At 42.5% G+C, this 20184-nt stretch overlaps 2 protein-coding genes across 2 annotated transcripts; one reads left to right on the top strand and one right to left on the bottom strand.

Annotated features, from left to right (window-relative positions):
• The first annotated feature begins 929 nt into the window (after positions 1–929).
• Positions 930–3863, top strand: lyve1a (lymphatic vessel endothelial hyaluronic receptor 1a). Its single transcript, XM_079217199.1, has 6 exons — positions 930–1062; positions 1208–1391; positions 1478–1617; positions 2147–2368; positions 2556–2628; positions 2884–3863. The coding sequence occupies exons 1-6, from the start codon at positions 981–983 to the stop codon at positions 3032–3034; spliced, it is 852 nt and encodes a 283-aa protein (XP_079073325.1). The 5' UTR covers positions 930–980; the 3' UTR covers positions 3035–3863.
• A 37-nt stretch (positions 3864–3900) lies between these two features.
• Positions 3901–17750, bottom strand: ampd3a (adenosine monophosphate deaminase 3a; the record flags this gene model as incomplete). Its single annotated transcript, XM_079217052.1, has 15 exons — positions 3901–4077; positions 4173–4283; positions 4438–4611; positions 5353–5473; positions 5850–6013; positions 9817–9943; positions 10053–10216; positions 10301–10432; positions 10715–10909; positions 11063–11192; positions 11341–11560; positions 11655–11820; positions 11987–12167; positions 12258–12480; positions 17693–17750. The coding sequence occupies 15 exons, from the start codon at positions 17748–17750 to the stop codon at positions 3901–3903; spliced, it is 2343 nt and encodes a 780-aa protein (XP_079073178.1).
• Positions 17751–20184: the final 2434 nt, after the last annotated feature.

Raw genomic sequence — 20184 nt, 5'->3', positions numbered from 1 at the left:
ATATCCTTTCAAAGTATATAGTGAGTGTGTTGCTTAAATACACACTCAGCAGTTTTGGAGCCTCATTATTATTTATTTGGAGTCTGGTTTCTGGCCTCCTGGTAAATTTAAGTTCAATAGTCACTCTCTTATAACTCTGTTTTTGGTCACTTCCAGCTCCTGAGTTGTAAATACAATAAGTAAATGCTGGCTGTAACTGAACTTTTATAATTTATCCTGCAGGAAACACAGTGCTATCAATCGAACTCTAAAGCTAAATATATTATTTTCTGGCGCCACAACCTGACACTTTACAACACATCAAAATTCTCTTTGGAGGAGCTCAACGACCCCATACACACTCAAACACCTTAAGATGAGGTAAATATCTGCCCTTTTCCGTTGCCCCTGATTGTCGTTTATTATGCCCTCATTGACACCTCACATCTGACAAAAACACTGCTGCGTGTTCGTCAGCTCTGCGTCATTTCCTGCCGTCAGATCGTGTGGAGATGTTTTTGTGGAAGTGGGATGTAGTCGTGTGCCAAAAACTCATCAGAGGATACCAGAGATCATAAGCATGTTCATGACTGAGTAATTCCCCATGGGAGGAAATCATTTGGACAGGGTGCCCAGATGTCAGTGACAGTGCATATCGCCTATGGAAGGACATACCACTCATACTACAAGTTGTATTTTCACAAGAGCGATTAACTACATTTTGCAGTGCATTTCTGGAGCTTTATCTCCTGTTGGCATATTTCTTTTATCTTTTTGTCTCCTGGGCCCTGCTCCGAGAACATATGATGGCTCTTGATGTGGCCTGGGAGCAGTACTTCCTTCTTCCTTTTCCGTTACTTTCTGGTAATGACTAAGTCCACACGCCCCAGTGACCAGGATCAACCCTATTTAACCCTGTCATTTGGCTCACAGGCACATACACCGTGCATCACTTGCCAACGCTCTGCTTTCATCCGACTCCACTCTGACCAGTCTTAAATATGTTCTGGCTTTGCATCACATCACTGTTGTCAGTTACTGCAGTCACCTCTGCTCAAAATATTGAGACAAGACGCATCAGAGGTAAGTGATTCCAGCAGTTTTTATATTTATTCATTTTGTAAAATTATATTTTTGGGTTCAAATGAAATGTCTAAGTCTATAAATGTTAGCAACTCCTCCTCTGAAAAGTACCTACTTCAAAAAATGTTTTGTATGCTGTTTCCAGTTTTCCCAGCAGCAAACAAAAGTATTGCTGGAGTATTCCAGGTTAGTAACTTAAATGACCTCAACCAGCCTCAGTACACCTTCAATGCCTCTGATGCTCGGAGGCTGTGCTCAGCCCTCGGAGTGAACATTGCCTCAAAAGCACAAGTACAGGAAGCTCTCACTAGAGGTTTAGAAACGTGCAGGTAAGACCAGGGAAGAAATGATCCTCTCAGTCATCTCAGTGGAGTTTAATAAAAAGTCCCTGATGTTGTGTTTGGATTTTATTCAGGTTTGGATGGATTGATGAACATTTTGCAGTCATCCCTCGCATCAAGGCCCTTTCTACTTGTGGCCAAAGCCAGAAAGGCTTGGTGACATGGCGAGCGTCTGTTACACGAAAATTCGATGTATTTTGCTTCAATGAATCAGGTATGACTTTTTTATATGCATTTTTCGTCAAGTGCTTGACGCTAGATGCAGTACTTTATGGAAGATAACGTGCAAGCCATTCTTAACACTGCACAAGGTTTTTGTTCTGTAACTAAACATACACATCAGAGGGTATTAACTCAGATTAGTGTGAGTGAGTAACAATTTATGTAATTGCATTTTGACTACATTTGGATTTAGCCACATTTATTGTATATTCTACATAACTAGTTTTTTGCTCCACTACTTTGCTCCAAATTCATGAGAAATACATTTTAAAAGGTTTGTTTAAACCTCTACAATTGTGATATGTTTATTTTACTTAATACATAAACTGAATATGTACCATTAGTGGCAGAACCCCATTCATAAGTGCATGCATGGGTTTTCAAGCTGTACAAGGACTTCACTTTCATAACATAGTTGCAAATGGGAGACTGAAACAATTTTTTGATGATTTTTTGATTTAATGTCTTGCACTTTATATAACAGGTTTCTAATCTCTCGTGGCTTTTATACACATGCACAGATGCTGCGACACAATTGAAGGATGCAACAACTGATAGCCTTTTGAACGGGAGGGATTACTCAAGGAAAACTCAGTTTCCTTCTAAAACAGCAAGTCCCACCCAGACCACACACTCTACGTCTTCCTCCTCCTCTCTTTCTTCTTCCTCCTCAACTTCTAAAACCATAGACAGGGAGGCACAACCAGCCCGGTTTGTTGGCGGTGCACAAAGCTCTGCTGGAGGTATGAGACTTTTATTCACGAGGGAATTAATTCTGTGGAGGAACGTTTTGTTATATGAAATTCATACTGCACAGAAAATATAGTATAACAAGGGAAAACATACAAGTAAAAACGACATACTTTTTATATACTTGGTGTGGTTTTTGTTTCTTATGACTAATGCCTTTTCCCTATCATGTTTTTCCAGTGAAGGCTATACTCATCACCTCAACGTGTGCCCTTCTCCTTACTGCAATAATCATCCTTGCATACATAAAAATGTAAGTGTTTTTTATTTTTAACAGATTTATTTTGGTTAAATGTTGCTATAAGACGAAGTACATGAATTAAGAGTGAATTGGTTCTTAGTGGGCTCTGTATAACACTACTCAATAAAGCGTCACTGTATCACAGCACTGAAGAGCTGTGGATAAACTGATCACACACATTACAGGTACTGCTTATTAAATCATGTTTGTTCTTATTACCTCGAGAAGAGCATCATATGATTTGTTTCTCTCTCTCTCTGTGAAAAGGAGGAGGAGTCGTGCTCTGAGCTCTGACGCGAAGCAGCAGCAGCAAGAATACATTCAGACAGAAGAGTGGACATGTGTGACGAATATAAAGGAAACCAATGAAACTGCTCAGGAAGATGAGAGGATGGAAGTGGATGACGATGCAAGTTAAACAACGTTCTGATGTGATATCCTTTAGAGGCACTCCATGGACAACTACTGAATAATATTAGTTTTAAATATTGTAAACATTGTTTTGTAACAGAATGGCCATGAAGATCTTTTATTTTTGTATATATTAAGTGTGTGTTAGTATTTCCATTCATGTGATGTTATTACATGGTGCAGTTTAGCCATTAGATGGCAATGTTTGCTTTGCAATAATCATTGTGAAGACCTTTTATTCTTGTGCCATACTGTTTACTGCTTCAGATGATGAACATTGATGTAAATGCAACATTTCTACAACAATTTCAAACATTTCTTAAAAAATAATTTGTCGTTATGAACTTTAGCGTTTCCCTAAGCTTAAATATATATGGATATCTTTATAAACCTCTTTAAAACATGCCACAGTATTTAAGGGAGAGACAGGAAATGTACCAGACATCGTCTGTTAACAAAGTTGTCTCACATTGTGTCACGCTCTCTCAACCATAAGTGTTCTTGATGTACATTATATACAGTAACTGTTTGTATCTGTTTCTATGACATACCCCCATTCACAAAATGGAGTGTAGGTGCAGTTGTTTATACATTGTGGGTTTGTGTAATCAAAGCGATTAAATGTGCTTCCCACATCTGGCCCTCGACAGCTTTTCTCTAAACCTTTGAGAAATAAAGTGCCATCAGTCATCCAAAGCATGCGCTTTCACTTTACCAAACTCCTCAACTTGTGACCAACTACGCTTTGCTTTTTCATTGACAGGATATTGTATTTTTCATTGAATCATTACTGTTTCTCACTGGCACTTTTCAAAATAAAGGTAAATGGTGTTAACTGAGAACTCAGCATGGTTGTCTAATACAAGATCCATTTCATTCTGATTGGGAATTCATAGCTTCTGACATCACTGCGTCGACTATGAAGCTGAGTTCATTGCACAGTGTCTCGTGTCTGTAGCCCATGCGGATCTGGGCGACATTGGTCTGACGGATATCGTTCCCTTCAGGTCCGTCTTTCAGATAGTTCACTCCTAAGAAGTGCCTCTTATCCTGGAGACAAACAACATAATTAAGTATTGAGAAACAGATGGAATTAATGTTGATCAAATGTGAGGAAGATTCTGCAGAGAAAATGGTGTCTGTACCTCGTGAGACAGTCCACTTTGCAGCACACTGTTTCTGGCTATTTCACACACATCACAGGTGCTGAGCTTCCACAGCTGAGCTGCGATGGCATATTCTTCCATCAGTGGTTCCTACAAGCAGGATACAAGCAATGGATCATTATTTACACTGCAGAACTAACCCATTTAAAGCACACTGCAGTACTATGTTTATAGAAATGTACACTAATATTCTGGCATAGTGAACTGGAAACACTATATTTCCTGTGTATGGGTTTCTGTTTACCTTGGTGTAGTGGAACTGCATGGGGTCATCTGTGGACAGGGACACACACAAGCCTTTGTGCAGAAACTCTGGGAGAGGATTCTTGGAGTATTCCAGGAACAGGCTGTTGTTGCTGAGTGGAGACATTGCAATTGGCACCTGGGCCAGGTAGTACAGGTACTGCAGCACAGGGCTCTGAGGGAAGTGAAGAAGGTAAAAAAGAATACCGCTCTCACAGTCAGACAAACCATCCTGAATAGAGCACATACAGTACTGTTTGATGTACGATGTTTTGATGCACAAGTAAGTACATGATATACACGTAATGTGTTGTTAAATATAAAATATTGAATTTTGTTCCAGGTTCCCAAAAATGAACACGACCTGATGTAATATCAGAATGTGTACGCCTTTATCCACATCAACACGTAGATAGAGTGAGATACAGTTGGATTTCCTGCAATTATAATGAGCACGTTTGTCACAATATTGGATTTGATTTAGTTTGTTTCCTGTTTTATTTTGAATTTCCCTGCTTGTGTCCCGTGTTCACTTCCCTTCCCGACTTTGTATGTTTTTTGCCGAACCGTGACATTGTCACACAGATGACTAAAATACTTTATATCTGTGCAGTTTGGGTTGTAGATCAATATCAATGAGTCATTGTAATCAATTTTCTTTGAAATCTTTGAAATCTGCAGGACATTTCTGATACATGAGCTGAAAAAAAATGTTATCTCAAACCAACGACAGTCACAAGGTATAACAGTTCTGTTGTCATCAAAACTAACACTCCTCTGGGTTCTCACACTGCGGTTGCTATTTTCTTCTACTGTAATGCATTCTAGAAGCCCTGTGTTGTCCACTTCCTTTCTGGGAAGGATTACCCTTTGATCATTTTAAATTCTGCAAACAGCGTCTGTATTCATGAAGTACCTTCTTCAAGTTAAGTCCATGTGAGATGTTGTCTGATGTGAGAAAGGCAGAGACCAAGTGAGTGATTGATCCAGCTTCTCCACAATGGGGACGTAACTGGAAGGTGCTCAGTCCACGCTCTCTACAGAGTACAGAGGACACAAAAGGACAATCAATATACGAGCAAATCATGGAACCATGTCGAAATCTGTTCATCCTTGTATACAACATACTGATAATATGTATAGATATCAGCTGCACTGCATATTGAGATGTCCGAATTACTCTCATCAGCGATGAGTGTCCAGTAGTTCAGTACTTGTACTGTTCTTAAGTTCCATTAATGAATTAATCACTTCATCTCTGACAGCTCTACAAAGTAAACTGTAAACTGTCTGAGTGCTGGACCCACAATACCAGGTCAGGTCCGATATTAAAAAGGCAAATATTTTCTTCCATCAATCTCACAGCAAAGCAGTTTCCTTTAGTGAATAAGTATGTTTTGAAGAGGCATTTACTTTCTGAGGTTGTTGAGGACCATGATGTTTGCATACATGTGGAAGATGTAGTAGCTGTATGGAGGGTTGTCATCTGCAGTCCATTGCTCTGGCTTTGGGCTCCTGAAGGAGAACATGTGATCGCTGTGTTTGGACTCATCATCTACGCTGTCAAACCCTGATACCTGCACAAAAAATAGTCATTTACTGGGATGGTTTTATGAAGCCTGGCAGGCACCAAGGGAAATTTGTTTTTCCAATCATGTCAGACATATTAGTTTGTTTTCTTCAATTTATTAGGCTAATCTCTTGCTTAATTTGTTTCCACAAATGAATAATTCATGCCCTCAAATTGTTTAATCTTACCCTCAAATGTCTTACTTCATTTGCTTACTTAAACCCCCATTTAGCATTTGAAGAATGGTTTCAACACACTAAAATGTGAGCAGATATGACATTTTAGTGTGTTTATTTATGGAGAGTATTTGGTAACAATTATAATTTATCTTATAAAGACAAATAACTACAACTATATTGTCATTCATTATCAGTTTATACATCAGCCTCCACTTATGGGTGCCCATGGAGGAGTTCGATATGTAGACAAATACATTTGTACATCTTATGTGTGTTTATATACTGCACATAAATGCTAGGGGCGTTAAAGTAAACTAATATCTCACAAATAAATAAAAAATAAATAAATGATTAGGTTATATAAATATAATTAAAAAAACCCTGATGAATAGTGGCCCACGGTTTGAAGCAACCTCGCCCGGACAAGGGAAACCGGGGCACCCTCCTGGAGCCAGACCCAGGAGGGGAGCTCGTCGGCGAGCGTCTGGTGGCCGGGCTTTCGCCCATGGGGCCCGGTCGGGCTCAGCCCGAAGAAACATCATGGAGCAGCAGTCACCCTGTTGACCCACCACCCGCAGGGAGAATTATCAGGGTCGGGTGCTATGTAGACCAGGCGGCAGGCCAGGCAGGAGACCTGGGCGAGCCGATTGAAGGCAGCATAGACTAGCTCTAGGGACGTGGAACGTCACCTCGCTAGTGGGGAAAGAGCCGGAGCTGGTGCAGAAGGTGGAGCGGTACCAGCTAGATATAGTTGGGCTCACCTCCACGCACAGCATGGGCTCTGGAACCAAGCTCCTGGAGAAGGGTTGGACTTTGTCCTTTTCTGGAGTTGCCCAGAGTGAGAGGCGCCGGGCGGGAGTGGGGATACTCACGAGCCCCCGGCTGAGCACCGCTATGTTGGAGTTTTCCCCGGAGAACGAGAGGGTCGCCTCCCTGCGCCTACGGGCTGCTGGGAGTAAGGCTCTGACTGTTGTTTGTGCTTATGCACCGAACAGCATTTCAGAGTATTCGGCCTTCTTGGAGTCGGTGGGAGGGGTCCTGGAAAGGGCGCCGCCTGCCGACTCCATAGTTCTCCTGAGAGACTTCAACGCTCACGTGGGCAATGACAGAGAAACCTGGCGGGGCGTGATTGGGAGGAACGGCTTGCCCGATCTGAACCCGAATGGTGTTTTGTTGTTGGACTTCTGTGCTAGCCACAGTTTGTCGATAACGAACACCATGTTCGAACATAAGGTGGCTCATAAGTGTACCTGGTACCAGAACACCTTAGGCCGGAGATCAATGATCGACTTTCTAATCGTATCATCGGATCTGCGGCCGTATGTCTTGGACACTCGGGTGATGAGAGGAGCAGAGCTGTCAACTGATCACCATCTGGTGGTGAGTTGGATCAGATGACGGGGGAGTCGGCTAGAAAAACCTGGCAAGCCCAAACGTGTAGTGAGGGTGAACTGGGAACGTCTGGCAGAGGATCCTGTCCGGGAGGTCTTCAACTCCCACCTCCGGAAGAACTTCTCACAAATCCCGAGGGAGGCTGGGGACATGGAATCCGAGTGGACCATGTTCAAAGCCTCTATTGTGGACGCGGCTGCTCGGAGCTGTGGTCGGAAGGTCATCGGTGCCTGTCGTGGCGGCAACCCGAGAACCCGGTGGTGGACACCGCGGGGGTGAGGGAAGCCGTCAAACTGAAGAAGGAGGCCTTTCGGGCCTGGCTGGCCCAGGGGTCTCCTGAAGCAGCTGACGGGTACCTGCAGGCCAGAAGGGCTGCAGCTGCGATGGTCGCGGATGCTAAAACTTGGGCATGGGAGGAGTTGGGGAGGCCATGGAGAAGGACTTTCGGTTGGCCTCAAGGTAGTTCTGGCAAACCATCCGACGGCTGAGGAAGGGAAAGCAGGGCCGACCCCAGGCTGTTCTCAGTGGGGGGGGAGACTGCTGACCCGGACTGGGGACATCGTCGGGCGGTGGAAAGAACACTTTGAGGAACTCCTAAACCCGGCCAACATGTCCCCCGGAGAGGGGGCAGCGCCGGAAGACTTTGGGGTGGTTTCACCCATATCCCTGACAGAGGTCGCTAAGGTAGTCAAAAAGCTCCTTGGTGGCAAGGCGCCAGGGGTGGATGAGATCTGCTCTGAGATGCTGAAAGCGCTGGACATTGTTGGGCTGTCTTGGTTGACACGCCTTTTCAGTGTCGCATGGGGGTCGGGAACAGTGCCCATGGACTGGCAGACCGGGGTGGTGGTTCCCATCTTCAAGAAGGGGGACCGGAGAGTGTCCTAGAACTATCGTGGTATCACACTGCTCAGCCTCCCGGGAAAAGCTTATGCCAGGGTGCTGGAAAGGAGGCTCCGACCGCTTGTCGAACCTCAGATTCAAGACGAGCAGTGCGGATTCCGTCCCGGTCGTGGAACAGTGGACCAGTGGACCAGCTCTTTACCCTCGCAAGATTACTAGAGGGGTCCTGGGAGTTTGCCCAACCAGTCTACATGTGCTTTGTAGACTTGGAGAAGGCTTTCGACCGGGTCCCTCGGGGGGTTTTGTGGGGTTGCTGCGGGAGTATGGGGTGCCGGACCCGTTGGCACGGGCCATCCGGTCTCTGTACGCCTGCAGTAGGAGCTGTGTTCGTATCCTTGGTAGTAAGTCAGACACGTTCCCGGTGGGTGTTGGCCTCCGCCAGGGCTGCCCTTTATCACCGGTCCTGTTCGTGACCTTCATGGACAGGATATCTAGGCGCAGCCAGGGGGCGGAGAGGATCCGGTTCGGGAGTCTCGGGATCGCCTCTCTGCTGTTCGCGGATGATGTGGTCCTGTTTGCCTCCTCGGACGTGACCTCTAGCATTCACTGGGGCGTTTTGCAGCCGAGTGTGAAGCGGCAGGGATGAGAGTTAGCACCTCCAAATCTGAGGCCATGGTGCTCTGCCGGAAACCGGTGCATTGCTCCCTCCAGGTGGGGACAAACTGCCTACCCCAAGCGAAGGAGTTCAAGTATCTCGGGGTCTTGTTCACGAGTGAGGGTAAGGTGGAGCGGGAGATCGACAGGCGGATCGGTACGGCTGCAGCAGTAAAACAGGCGCTGTACCGGTCCGTCTTGGTGAAGAGGGAGCTGAGCCGGAAGGCAAAACTCTCCATTTACTGGTCGGGCTACGTTCCAACCCTCACCTATGGTCACGAACTCTGGGTCGTGACCGAAAGAACGAGATCTCGGATACAAGCGGCCGAAATGAGCTTCCTCCGTAGGGTGGCCGGGCTCAGCCTTAGAGATAGGGTAAGGAGCCCATTAGAGGTTTTCCAGGCACGTCCAACTGGTAGGAGATCCCGAGGAAGACCAAGGACACGCTGGAGGGATTATATCTCCCGGCTGGCCTTGGAACGCCTCGGGATCCCCCAGAATGAGCTGGAAAGTGTTGCGGGAGAGAGGGAAGCCTGGGTCGGCCTGCTGAACCTGCTGCCACCACGACCCGACCCCGGATAAGCGGCTGATAATGAATGGATGGAATTATAAACGTGATACATACAAATAAACTATAAACATGAGCAAATCATTTTTTGTCAATAATTTAAAGGCATCAAAAGAAGGTATATGCACAGCTTTGTTGGTTTTAGTATGATGGACTCTAAATTATACAATATCTTACATATTTGAGGAAAACATGAAGTTGTTCGTGCTTCTGTGGGTTAATAGTGGCCTCAAATAGAGGAAGGAATATGTTCTCCAGCATCTTGGCAAAATTAGGTACCAGTTTCTTTGCCTTGAAAATATCACTGAAACACATACAAACAATGTCTTATATTTTTAGGAAATTAAAAACTTCACATTTTAAGTAATTATGTTAAACTAGAAGCATGAACATTTCTTAAGCCTGTAACTCACTATATTCTGGGCACTTGAATGATCCACCTCATGTTTGGAGAGTGTACTTTGTGTTGAATAAACCACTTAGACAGACTGTCCCACTCCTCTGGAGAGCGTCCATAGATGGAAAGGCGAGGCTCTGCATGCTGGTACTTACTCTCCTGCAGGTCATGGGCCACTTCCTAATAAAGAAGAGAAGTAGAGAGTGCACTAAGCTGTCTCTGTAAAGGTTCTGACTCACAGTGTGTGATTACTCAATATGATACCTTTATGATGCGAGCAAAATACTCTCCATTAATGAAGTTGTCTGTTTTCAGGAAGATTTCTCGAAGTTCACTCGCTCCCACTGGATTATACTTTGAATTGAATTTATCAAACCGGTGGAAGGTGTGTCTCCCCTGCAAAGTTTATAAATTACAGAGCATAATTGTGAAGTTCGAATGATCAGTAATTAAAAAGCACTAATCAATACTGGTATTTACCTGTACTAGAAGTGACACAAATTAGAGAAAGAGAGTGAAGGAATTGAGAATTACCTTGACAGGAACACAATAAACTGTTTTCACCACATTCTGACAAAATTGACAACGTTTATAATGTTGCTCCCCTTTTCAACTTGACAAAAAAAAAAAAAAAAGAACATAATGCTAAAACATGGTGTAATTTTCTACTTTTCTTACAGCATGGACATCCAGAGAGTCCACGGTAAGGTCATAGGGGTCCATATTGAGACTGTGGAAAACCTGCTGAAGGGTCATCTTTTGTCCAGCCTTTTCCAACACCACACGGTCGGCATCGGTCTTATATGTTTTCTGAATGAAGGTCAGCAGGTGTTTCTGAGACATGCAGGCAGCTGCATGAATATGCGTGTCCACCTGAGCGAAAGAAACAAGGTCCATGTTCAGTCTCCTTAACAACATGAGGGTTCAACACACACTTGGATTATTGAGAGCATGAAAACATATGTTTAGGTGTTTTACAGAGAAACTCTGTGGGATACAATATTGTATTATACACAGAAGTCTAACCTTCCTAACATTGTAGAAATCTCTGTGAGGCACACTTTTCAGTTCCTTTAGCTCAGCCATCTCATTGAGCATCTCATGGAGGTAAAACTTTGAACTTAAGAAATGTAGTCGTCTGTGACAGTATGTCTTCCTGAAAATCAGAGTGGTGTATAAGATATTAGAGCGCACCTTATATTATTAAGTGTCACTTCATGCATAGGCGACAACAACCAGTTTTACAATGAGGGCTATACATTCAACCAGCATAGCTGATGTGTCTTTTTGTTTTGGCAATTTACGTTGGCCCATCTGCAATCATTGCCAGCACATGACCGAAGTCTATGGCAAAGGTCTCTATGTCTGGGTAAGGAAGGTCATGGGGCTGGTTTCCTCTCAGTGCCTCGGCATTGTCATAAACATGCACTATCCCATCCTTCATCTTCAGTTCATAGTTCAGATCTTCAGGGATGTTCTGAATGCTGTAGGGATCTTCTCCATCTGTTGGACACGGACACATATCTGGAGACCACAACATTGTTCTGTTACTGTCATACAAACCAGAATAAAACATCAGTGAGTGTATCAATTACTATAATGTGTATACACTTCAAACCTGGAAGAACCTCATCTTCTTCGCTCCATCTCATGTTCTCAGCGCTGCGGAGGAACTGGGCTGTGGTTCTGCAGGATCTATGGTAGGCTAGCTTTGAGTATTTCTCGCGAATAAGCAGAGCGTTAAACAGGCCTTTGGCTGCCTGGTCATAGTCCTCCACTGTGATCTAAATGGGGAATGGACATGACACATTGTGTGCAATTATGCCACGTTTTTCAACATTCTGTTAACATGACAACATAAGATGGGAGCAGTAAATGTACACAACGTAGAGCTGCAAAAGCATTACTTTCTCTCGCTGTGATGCACACATTTATGTTTAGGGTACTTACTCCAGCACAGTAATCACCAGTAATAGTGACCCTCTGGTATTCAGGGTAATTTTCTGGCACTGATGAGCAGGTCGAGCTGGGGGACAGGTATGGCGTGACTGCCACGGACCGTGTACAATCTGTACTCACTGGGATCTGCAGGGACATTGACTGGGAACGAATCATCTTCAAGCTTTTCTTCCTGCAAAATTGAATTGCATCAATTAAGACATTGATCTGACTAATGACAACCTCCTTTTTGATTTGGTGCCAAACCAATAGCAGGGCCTACCTTTTGGTACTCCCCTCTGAATGTTGCTCTGCCAGCTCCTTCAGCAGTTCATGCTCCTTGGCTTGCTGGAGGCCAATTGGGCAGTCCTCGGGCATGGTAAACAAGGATAAGGCATCCTTGCTGTCTTCTTCCTTTAGCACTGATGCATACAATTTCTCTGCATACAGTTGTGTCTTCTCTTCTGCCTCACTCAGAGTTACCTTTGGGAATTGACGAGGCATGTCTGCAAGATTGTAAAGGCTACAGTATAATGACTGGTGACAGTGACATGTAATCATAGGTTCCAAAGAGGACCTGCCCTCTTTATCTTATGTCCGGGTAGGACTCTCTGGCGCAGCACTTAACTGGTTTGAATCCTACTTGAAGGACCGACAATACTTTGTGTCGGTAGCTAATTACACATCAGAGCTGACTAGGATGACATGTGGTGTTTCCCAAGGCTTAATACTGGGGCCTCTTCTGTTCAACATCTACATGCTTCCACTGGCTCAGATTATGAAAAACAACAAAGTGTGTTATCATAATTATGCAGATGACACACAACTCTACAAAACTGTATCACCAGGGGACTATAGTCCCATGCAAGGGCTGCCTAAATGCATTGAAGAAATCAATAACTGGATGTGCCAGAATTTTCTTCAATTAAATCAAGATAAAACAGAAGTAATTGTTTTTGGTCCCAAGGACGAACGATTGAAAGTGAGCGCAGAAAGCTGCAGCTGATTCAGAACGCTGCAGCTCGAGTCCTCACTAAGACCAGGAAAGTGGATCACATCACTCCAGTTCTGAGGTCTTTGCACTGGCTCCCTGTCAAACAAAGAATTGACTTTAAAACCCTGCTGCTGGTTTATAAAGCACTGAATGGTTTAGGGCCTAAGTATGTTTGTGATCTGCTGCTACCTAATGAACCATCCCGGCCACTCGTCTGGTCGTCTGGGACTGGTCTACTTTCTATTCCAAGAGTCAGAACTAAACATGGAGAAGCAGCGTTCAGCTTTTCTGCTCCACATATCTAGAACAAAGTCCCTGAAAGCTGCAGGTCTGCTGAGACCCTCAGCTCCTTTCCGTCCAGATTGAAGACTTTTCTGTTTGCTGTTGCCTTTAATTGATCCAGATTCAATTGCTGCATCTCACTACTGCATTTTATTTCTTAAACTGCACTGCAGCTTTTATTTTGCTTTTTGACTGTTTTAATGTTTTCTTAACTGTTTTTAAATCTGCATTATGTTTTGATGCTTTTCATGGTTTTATGTGAAGCACTTTGAATCGCCTTGTTGTTGAAATGTGCTATACAAATAAACTTGCCTTGCCTTGCCTTTATCAGATCTGTACTTGCTCTGAGTTCTAGTTTATTCTGTTTTGTAAACATCTACCTGTGTCAGGGTAGCAGGACATTCATGAACTAACTGCTGCACAGCACCACCACCTGGAGAGCTCTGTGTGTATTGTTCATGCCCAATTACTTTAATTTAAACACAAAATCTCAAAACCCTAAGTGAAAACCAGAAAAGAATCACCTCATATGGTGCCACAAATAAATCAGCACACAAGATTTATAGGTTGCCAATATAACATAGACTTAATAACTCTCTTAGCCAATGTTCACTGTCTCTCAGTTCATTCTACAGTTACTATTAACATGTGTTATATTACGTTGCATATCTTTGCTTTTGTTGTCCATAATTTGCTTTTCTTGTAATCTTGTGTTCCTATTTTTTGTTCTTTGCCTTTTTCTTTTTCAAGAAATATTGTCTATGCAAAGCAACAAGTCACTTTTGAAAGGTGCTGCAATAACAATTATTATTATCAGCAAATGACTGTAATGGGATACTGAATGAATGATACTAATGGAAACATGAGCTGATCCTGTGGAATGTCATATTTAAGTTGAAAGCATTTTGAATTGTGCAGTGGTACAATGACATTTAGAAAATAACTTGCGTTAGATTTCATTAAATTCTCCTGATTCCTGACCTTTGTAGGAATGCAAATCCTCCTGAGCTATTCTTGACATGTTACTTCAGTGTCAGTCACTTTCACCCCTTAACAAAAATAATGACAGATTTATTTTTACTGCAGTGTATAATGCTGGATACACTCTGTTTACAGCCATGCTCACCGACACACACTATTTGTCAAACAAAGAACTGTTTTTGCAAACGGATAACCTGAGTGATCTGACAGTGTCTTGCTGAAATCCTTGTGATACAGGACACAGTTCTGCTCATTGGAGTGCTGAGGCAACAATAGAGAAAGGCCTAATAGTGCCATATAAGCCAATGTTCCGCTCTGCCAGGGTGCTTCCAGGAAGCTTATCCTTCCGGACACACAACACTATATCCTGACAACAGCTATGAGCATCACAGGAGCTTTATGGCACCACGTGCACACTGTGAAAAGGGATATTCTCATAAAGCTGTATTGATCCGGAGATGATGGCCTAATCAATCATTAATTGCCCACTCAAACACACACACACACACACACACACACACACACAAACGTGTACAATCACGCACGCTCGCACACACACACACACACACACACACACACACACACATCGATTGGAGTTGAAACAGTCATATCGTAACAGCCTGCAAATCCTTGTAAATAAAACTGACGTTGCCCTGAAAATAGTAATAACATATTCTGTTTTTCCATCAAAGGTATCACGTTGGCTGAAATTCACAAAAAATACATAAAAAAATAACCAATATTGCGTGTATAAGGATACACTGTAACCTAAACACCCTTTCTTGAAATCAGTCCGCGGCTATCGTTACTAGCTAGCGTTAGTCTAATTAGATTATATAATAATAGTTTAGCTCGTTGAGTTAAACAACAGTGACGGTTAAACCATCCTAAATGGTGAACTGCAATATTTAGCTGTTAATAAATGTAGGTTTGGCTCGTTTCCAACCAGCGCACGAATATAAGTTAGCTAGCTAACTATTGTTAGGCACAATAACGTAACTTAGCGTCCACGTGACGCTAACACACTACACGTAGTGTCGCTGCTCGTGTTACTGACCTCTATCACGCACGTTACACGTTTTAGGGTTAATCCTGCTGAGCTGCGGCCGCTGATGAGTTAATATCAATAATTCATTAAGGATGTAACATCCATCATTTAGAGAACAGGCAGTATATAGCGTTGCCACGACAACCAGGCTCAAGAACTCGTGGCTGGAAAAATGGTTTTTGTTCTGAAAAACAAGTATTTTTTGTTTGTAATTAATAAACTTTTGTTACTTTGTATGCCATTTGACTTTATTCAGTTCCTTTCATCAAGTCAAAATTACATAACAATTTCTTCATAGTTAGCTGTGAGCTAGTTCATTCATGTTTTTGGCAAACTGAATGAACCAAAGTTAGGTGAAGTCAGAGCTACTCAGCAGAGACTCATCTCCTCCACACATGCTCTGATGTTTCTGCTGACCAACATGTCTGTTGGACATGTTCCTTGCAAAATAGGAGATGTGCAGTTATAGCCTGTACTGTTACGTTTGCCTATTGTCTTGTTTTACATTGATATGCATTTCATCAGTTCTGCGCTTACCTTCGGTGCTGCTCATAGCCATGTCTGTAGGTGTTGTCATCTCAAGTGAAGCACCGTACAGATTCATTGGTACCGTAAGGTATTCTGTCTGCATCTATCTGGATCAGACTAAGTCAATATATGAGTCTACTTTGGCATACAATTATAGTTGTGTTGTTCTGACTGCCTATCTCTCTATTTTAAGGAGCCAGAGGCCTAATGTTGACAGAGCTACTAATCCTGAGACTGCGTCAAAACTGGCTGTCAACAAAGACTGCCTCACTCAGAGTAGACAGAGCGTGGTGCCTTCTGTTCTATTTTATCTCTTTCTCTTACTGTCTCTTTCAGACACAGACACACACAAAATGTGCCACTCACTCTTCCACTTACATAGAGCACACTTCATTTAATATCCATTGCACCGTTGTTGTCGTTGATTGTTGATTGTCTCGTCTAACGTCTCATGTCTAATGTATGCACTTTCCACCTAGAAAAATTCCTCGTTTGTGTAAACATTCCTGGCAAATGAACGGTTTCTGATTCTGTTTCTGATTTGGCACATAGAGAGGCAGTGAGGAAAATAGATCCCTCACACAAAGAGGCATCACAACGAGGTCGTCATCATAGTTGTCTTTTTCATTCAGTAAGTCACAACCTGCTAGATCATGTTCTTAAGTCCCCCCATGCAGGTAGACTGAGAACAATCCAAGTGCTTGCCCATTGATCGTGGTTCTTTCGGTTATTAGCACTGTTTTTATCTGAGCTCTGCCATTCGTTTTGTGCATGACAGAATAGATGATTCAACTGCGGTGTCCGGTTAAAAGTCACTCTGAAAACAAAGAATTGCCATCAGAAGGCATTTTGCTAACGTACACTCAGATTAACACTCACATTTGTGTGATAGCAAAAACAACTAACCCCATCTCCCATTTGTAATATGTACAGGCAGAGCTGCTTAGTGCATTATATGTATACTTCCTGCCCAGCTATTTATACAGAGGGACTATTGATCATTTATGTCAATGTTGGGCCACTCCTCTAGCAGTCAGTGTGGTAAAATAAGCTTCATACGGTGAGGTTCTAGTGCTGTTTATCAGCATAATAATAATACAAATAATTAGCCTAATCTCATATGCCCTGGACCATTTTGTTGTTCTTTCCATATCTGCTTGTGATATACCCTGTTCCCTATAGTATAACAACAATATGGCGTTGAGTCAACAGATGCTGCAATTGCTGCATGCTGGAATTCCAGAGAGAGAAACAACTAATTCATCATTGACAACAGGTACCGGCTGATTCTCGCCCCATCACTGCAGGGTGATCAATCATTCCTGAAATGATAAAAATACCCTTCCTTCTATATTGAGGACTCTCCGAACCCCAATAACACAGTTGATACAAGTTTTTATTCAGCATTCACAGTAGCCTTTGTTTTATTGATCAACGTATCTGGTTTAGGAAACATCCGATGAGATGGCTGGGTACCGAGTTATACACAGTGTCGCTTTGCAGAAAGCATTATTTGACACTAATATGGGAAACATCTTAATGGTACTCACTCTTTGCTGATGTGTGGGTGTGCCCTTGTGTTTGTGAGTCTGTTTAAATGTGGAAATGTGGAGCTGACTTTAAATCATCTCCACAGTTACTTTGGAGAATGAGAATCAGCGTCCATTATTTCCCATTAACTGTGGTAATCCCATAGGAGGCCGTTACCCGACCACTCAGACCCAGCTTTCTACATTCTACACTTTATCTTGTCTGTTTGGTCTTTTCTCACACACGTCTGTTAATGGCTGAGCCCTCAAGTTGGCTCTATCTGAGAGAGAGGTCACAACGCAAGAGTACATTAGAGAGAGACAGTGATGAGCAAGGGAAAAGTAAAGAAGCTCACTCTTTCCCAAGCAAGGACTTGACAACTGCTTTAAAAGAGGCGTCTCCCCTCTTCTCATCTTTCTCAGTGGCCAGGGCCTAGAGAAGAGTAAAGATAAAGAAAGTGCACTCATCTATGAATGCAAAACAACTTCCCAACAGCTGGATATATATTTCATATATATGCAACGTTTTTTTTTATTGCATCGATTGAATTGGTTTTGATGGAGATACACATAAATCAGTTACCACATATAGAATAACAAAACTGCATATAAACCAAGATTTGAAGACATAGAATGAGAATGTGAGTGATGTTTGCATCCCATCTTGCCTTATCACTGCTTCTAGACTACTAATATATCAAATACGTGCACTCACCTCCTCAGGCTCTGCTGTCTCTGAAGTTTGTAGAAGCGGATAAACATCTAAGTCATGCTGCGCTCGTGTTATGGCAAGAGTATATGAAATCTCATCCACCACCCTGCAGTGCTCATCGCTCCATCCTTAACTCGTTCAGTGCCGCAGCAGAGTGAAAGGATATCAGAATAAAGGCAGATGTGTTACCATGGTCATTTGCAGCTTTTCCCTACTTTTTCTGCCAGTTGGAAGGATGTTGGAATTATGCTCAAAATGGGTCAACATGTCAAATCCCAGGGTTTTCCTGTTCCCCCCTTCGTTCTTTAGAGACTAATCATGTCTTTTTGTGTATGTCTTGTTCATTTGCAGGATATTAAGATGAGATGAGACATGAACAGACAAGCAACATCAATGTAAGGATGCTCTTTTGATGAGATAAACAACACATAACTGTTGTCACTTGAAAGACGACGGTAAATTGTTTCAAAGCGGGAAACCCCTGCCTTTGCTTCTGTTTCTTTAATTACAGTCCCTCAAAGACGATTACAGCACATTCACCCGGATTTACCCCACCAGCATATGTGATCGCAAAAGTAAGTGTCTCTGTTATAGCATGTATTCTGTGTATGATGCAAAGACACCACAACTCCAAGGTGTCTGCACTACTGGTAACATCAATCTCTGGGAGTCTCACAGACATATCACAGCACTTTCTCTGATACCTTCATCAGGCAGATTAAGCAGTCTTGCAATACAGCAAAGGTGAACTTCTCACACAGCCTTAGAACAAGGCCCAGATTTACTGCTGTGGCCATAAGCAGCAGGGGGCCCACCGTCCCTGATTTAGCCCAACAAGATTTGAGATTACGAAGCTAATCCTCTCAGCTCAGGTTTTCAGGGTACTTTTAGAATTGGCTGTTGAAGATGAATCTTTGCCCTGGCCCAGTATCATTTGATTGACAGTAGTAGACTGACTAGGCCAGATCTAGATCCATCCAGTCTATTTTTTTGTTATGCTGTTATTGTGGTGAGAAACAGTTTTTTTACCAAAAGGATTTTTTGTAGAAACTAAATTCCCATTCAAAATGTAGAAACACATTTAAATTATTGAGCCACTAGATGGCACCTTTGCTTTATTATATTTTTGTATAGTTCATTACAATGTAGCTACTGTGCATTGTGCTTTTATATGTAAGGCATACACTTCAGGAATAGGTCAAATATAATTTAAGAAAAACTAAAGCCCCCCCCCCCAAAAAAACAAAAACAAATCGAGTTCCTTTTCTTAGTATAAAGAACTTGCAAAATAACAGGTCCTTAGCAAACACATCAGTAAAGTACGAGCACAAGCATGCTCGTACTCTACTGCATAATCTTGGAAATACATTTTAATTGAGAGACATTGGGGATAGTATGGGACAATTCTTTAAAAGGTACCTGATTTTACCATTTTGTATGATTTGCAGAGCTTAAAGGCAGGACTTAAATTAATAACCTAACAGTATAATTAAAGGGATAGTCATATGTCTCACCCACTGCTGTTCTTGCTTGTTATTAAAAAAAAACTTTGTATGAATTCAGATGTCTGATCTAATTGAATACATAATACCAAGAACAACCAAAAACCCAAATTGAGCAGTTTTACCCATCTAATATCACTAGATGGCAATAGAGAACACGCAATTAAAGTTTTGACCCTCACTTGCTTTCAATATACCCTACTCACAATCATACTGCAACATTTTGAACAGCTGCATGTTTCTGCTTAATTTTCTGCATGTTTTCACATAGAATTGCTTATAAAAACGGGGGAATATCCAGTTAGTGCTTACAGGAAAATCTAATAGCCATGCTAGTGTGAGCACAGGGGACACCAAACAAGTGGCAATGTATATCTTACTAACGACCCGGTTAGTGAATTCATGATTTTATCTATTATACTAAATCTGTAAATGTGTTGATGAAGTGTTGATTGGACTGCTAATTTCTGCAATACGGAAGAAGCAAAGCTAAAAGGATAAGATGCCACGTCTGGACTATCCTCATCTATCTTTGATGTATTCACCCCACATTTTCTCTGTGGGCTATTGCACATGTTGACAGTTGGGGCTTTGTCTGAATAAAAAGAAAGAAAAAGAATAAAGCCAAAAGAGA

The sequence above is a fragment of the Taurulus bubalis genome (assembly GCF_910589615.1).
Source record: "Taurulus bubalis genome assembly, chromosome: 4".
In the NCBI taxonomy this organism is placed as follows: Eukaryota; Metazoa; Chordata; class Actinopteri; order Perciformes; family Cottidae; genus Taurulus; species Taurulus bubalis.
Note: the sequence above shows the minus strand (reverse complement) of the source record. Positions and strands in the feature narration are given on the sequence as shown.

What these genes read in the sequence shown, in the direction of transcription:
- lyve1a (XM_079217199.1), top strand. Translation starts at nt 981, where the DNA reads ATGTTCTGGCTTTGCATCACATCACTGTTGTCAGTTACTGCAGTCACC. An exon ending in TGAGACAAGACGCATCAGAG is followed by an intron (nt 1,063 to 1,207) that starts GTAAGTGATTCC and finishes TGCTGTTTCCAG; the next exon opens with TTTTCCCAGCAGCAAACAAA. An exon ending in TGCACAAAGCTCTGCTGGAG is followed by an intron (nt 2,369 to 2,555) that starts GTATGAGACTTT and finishes ATGTTTTTCCAG; the next exon opens with TGAAGGCTATACTCATCACC.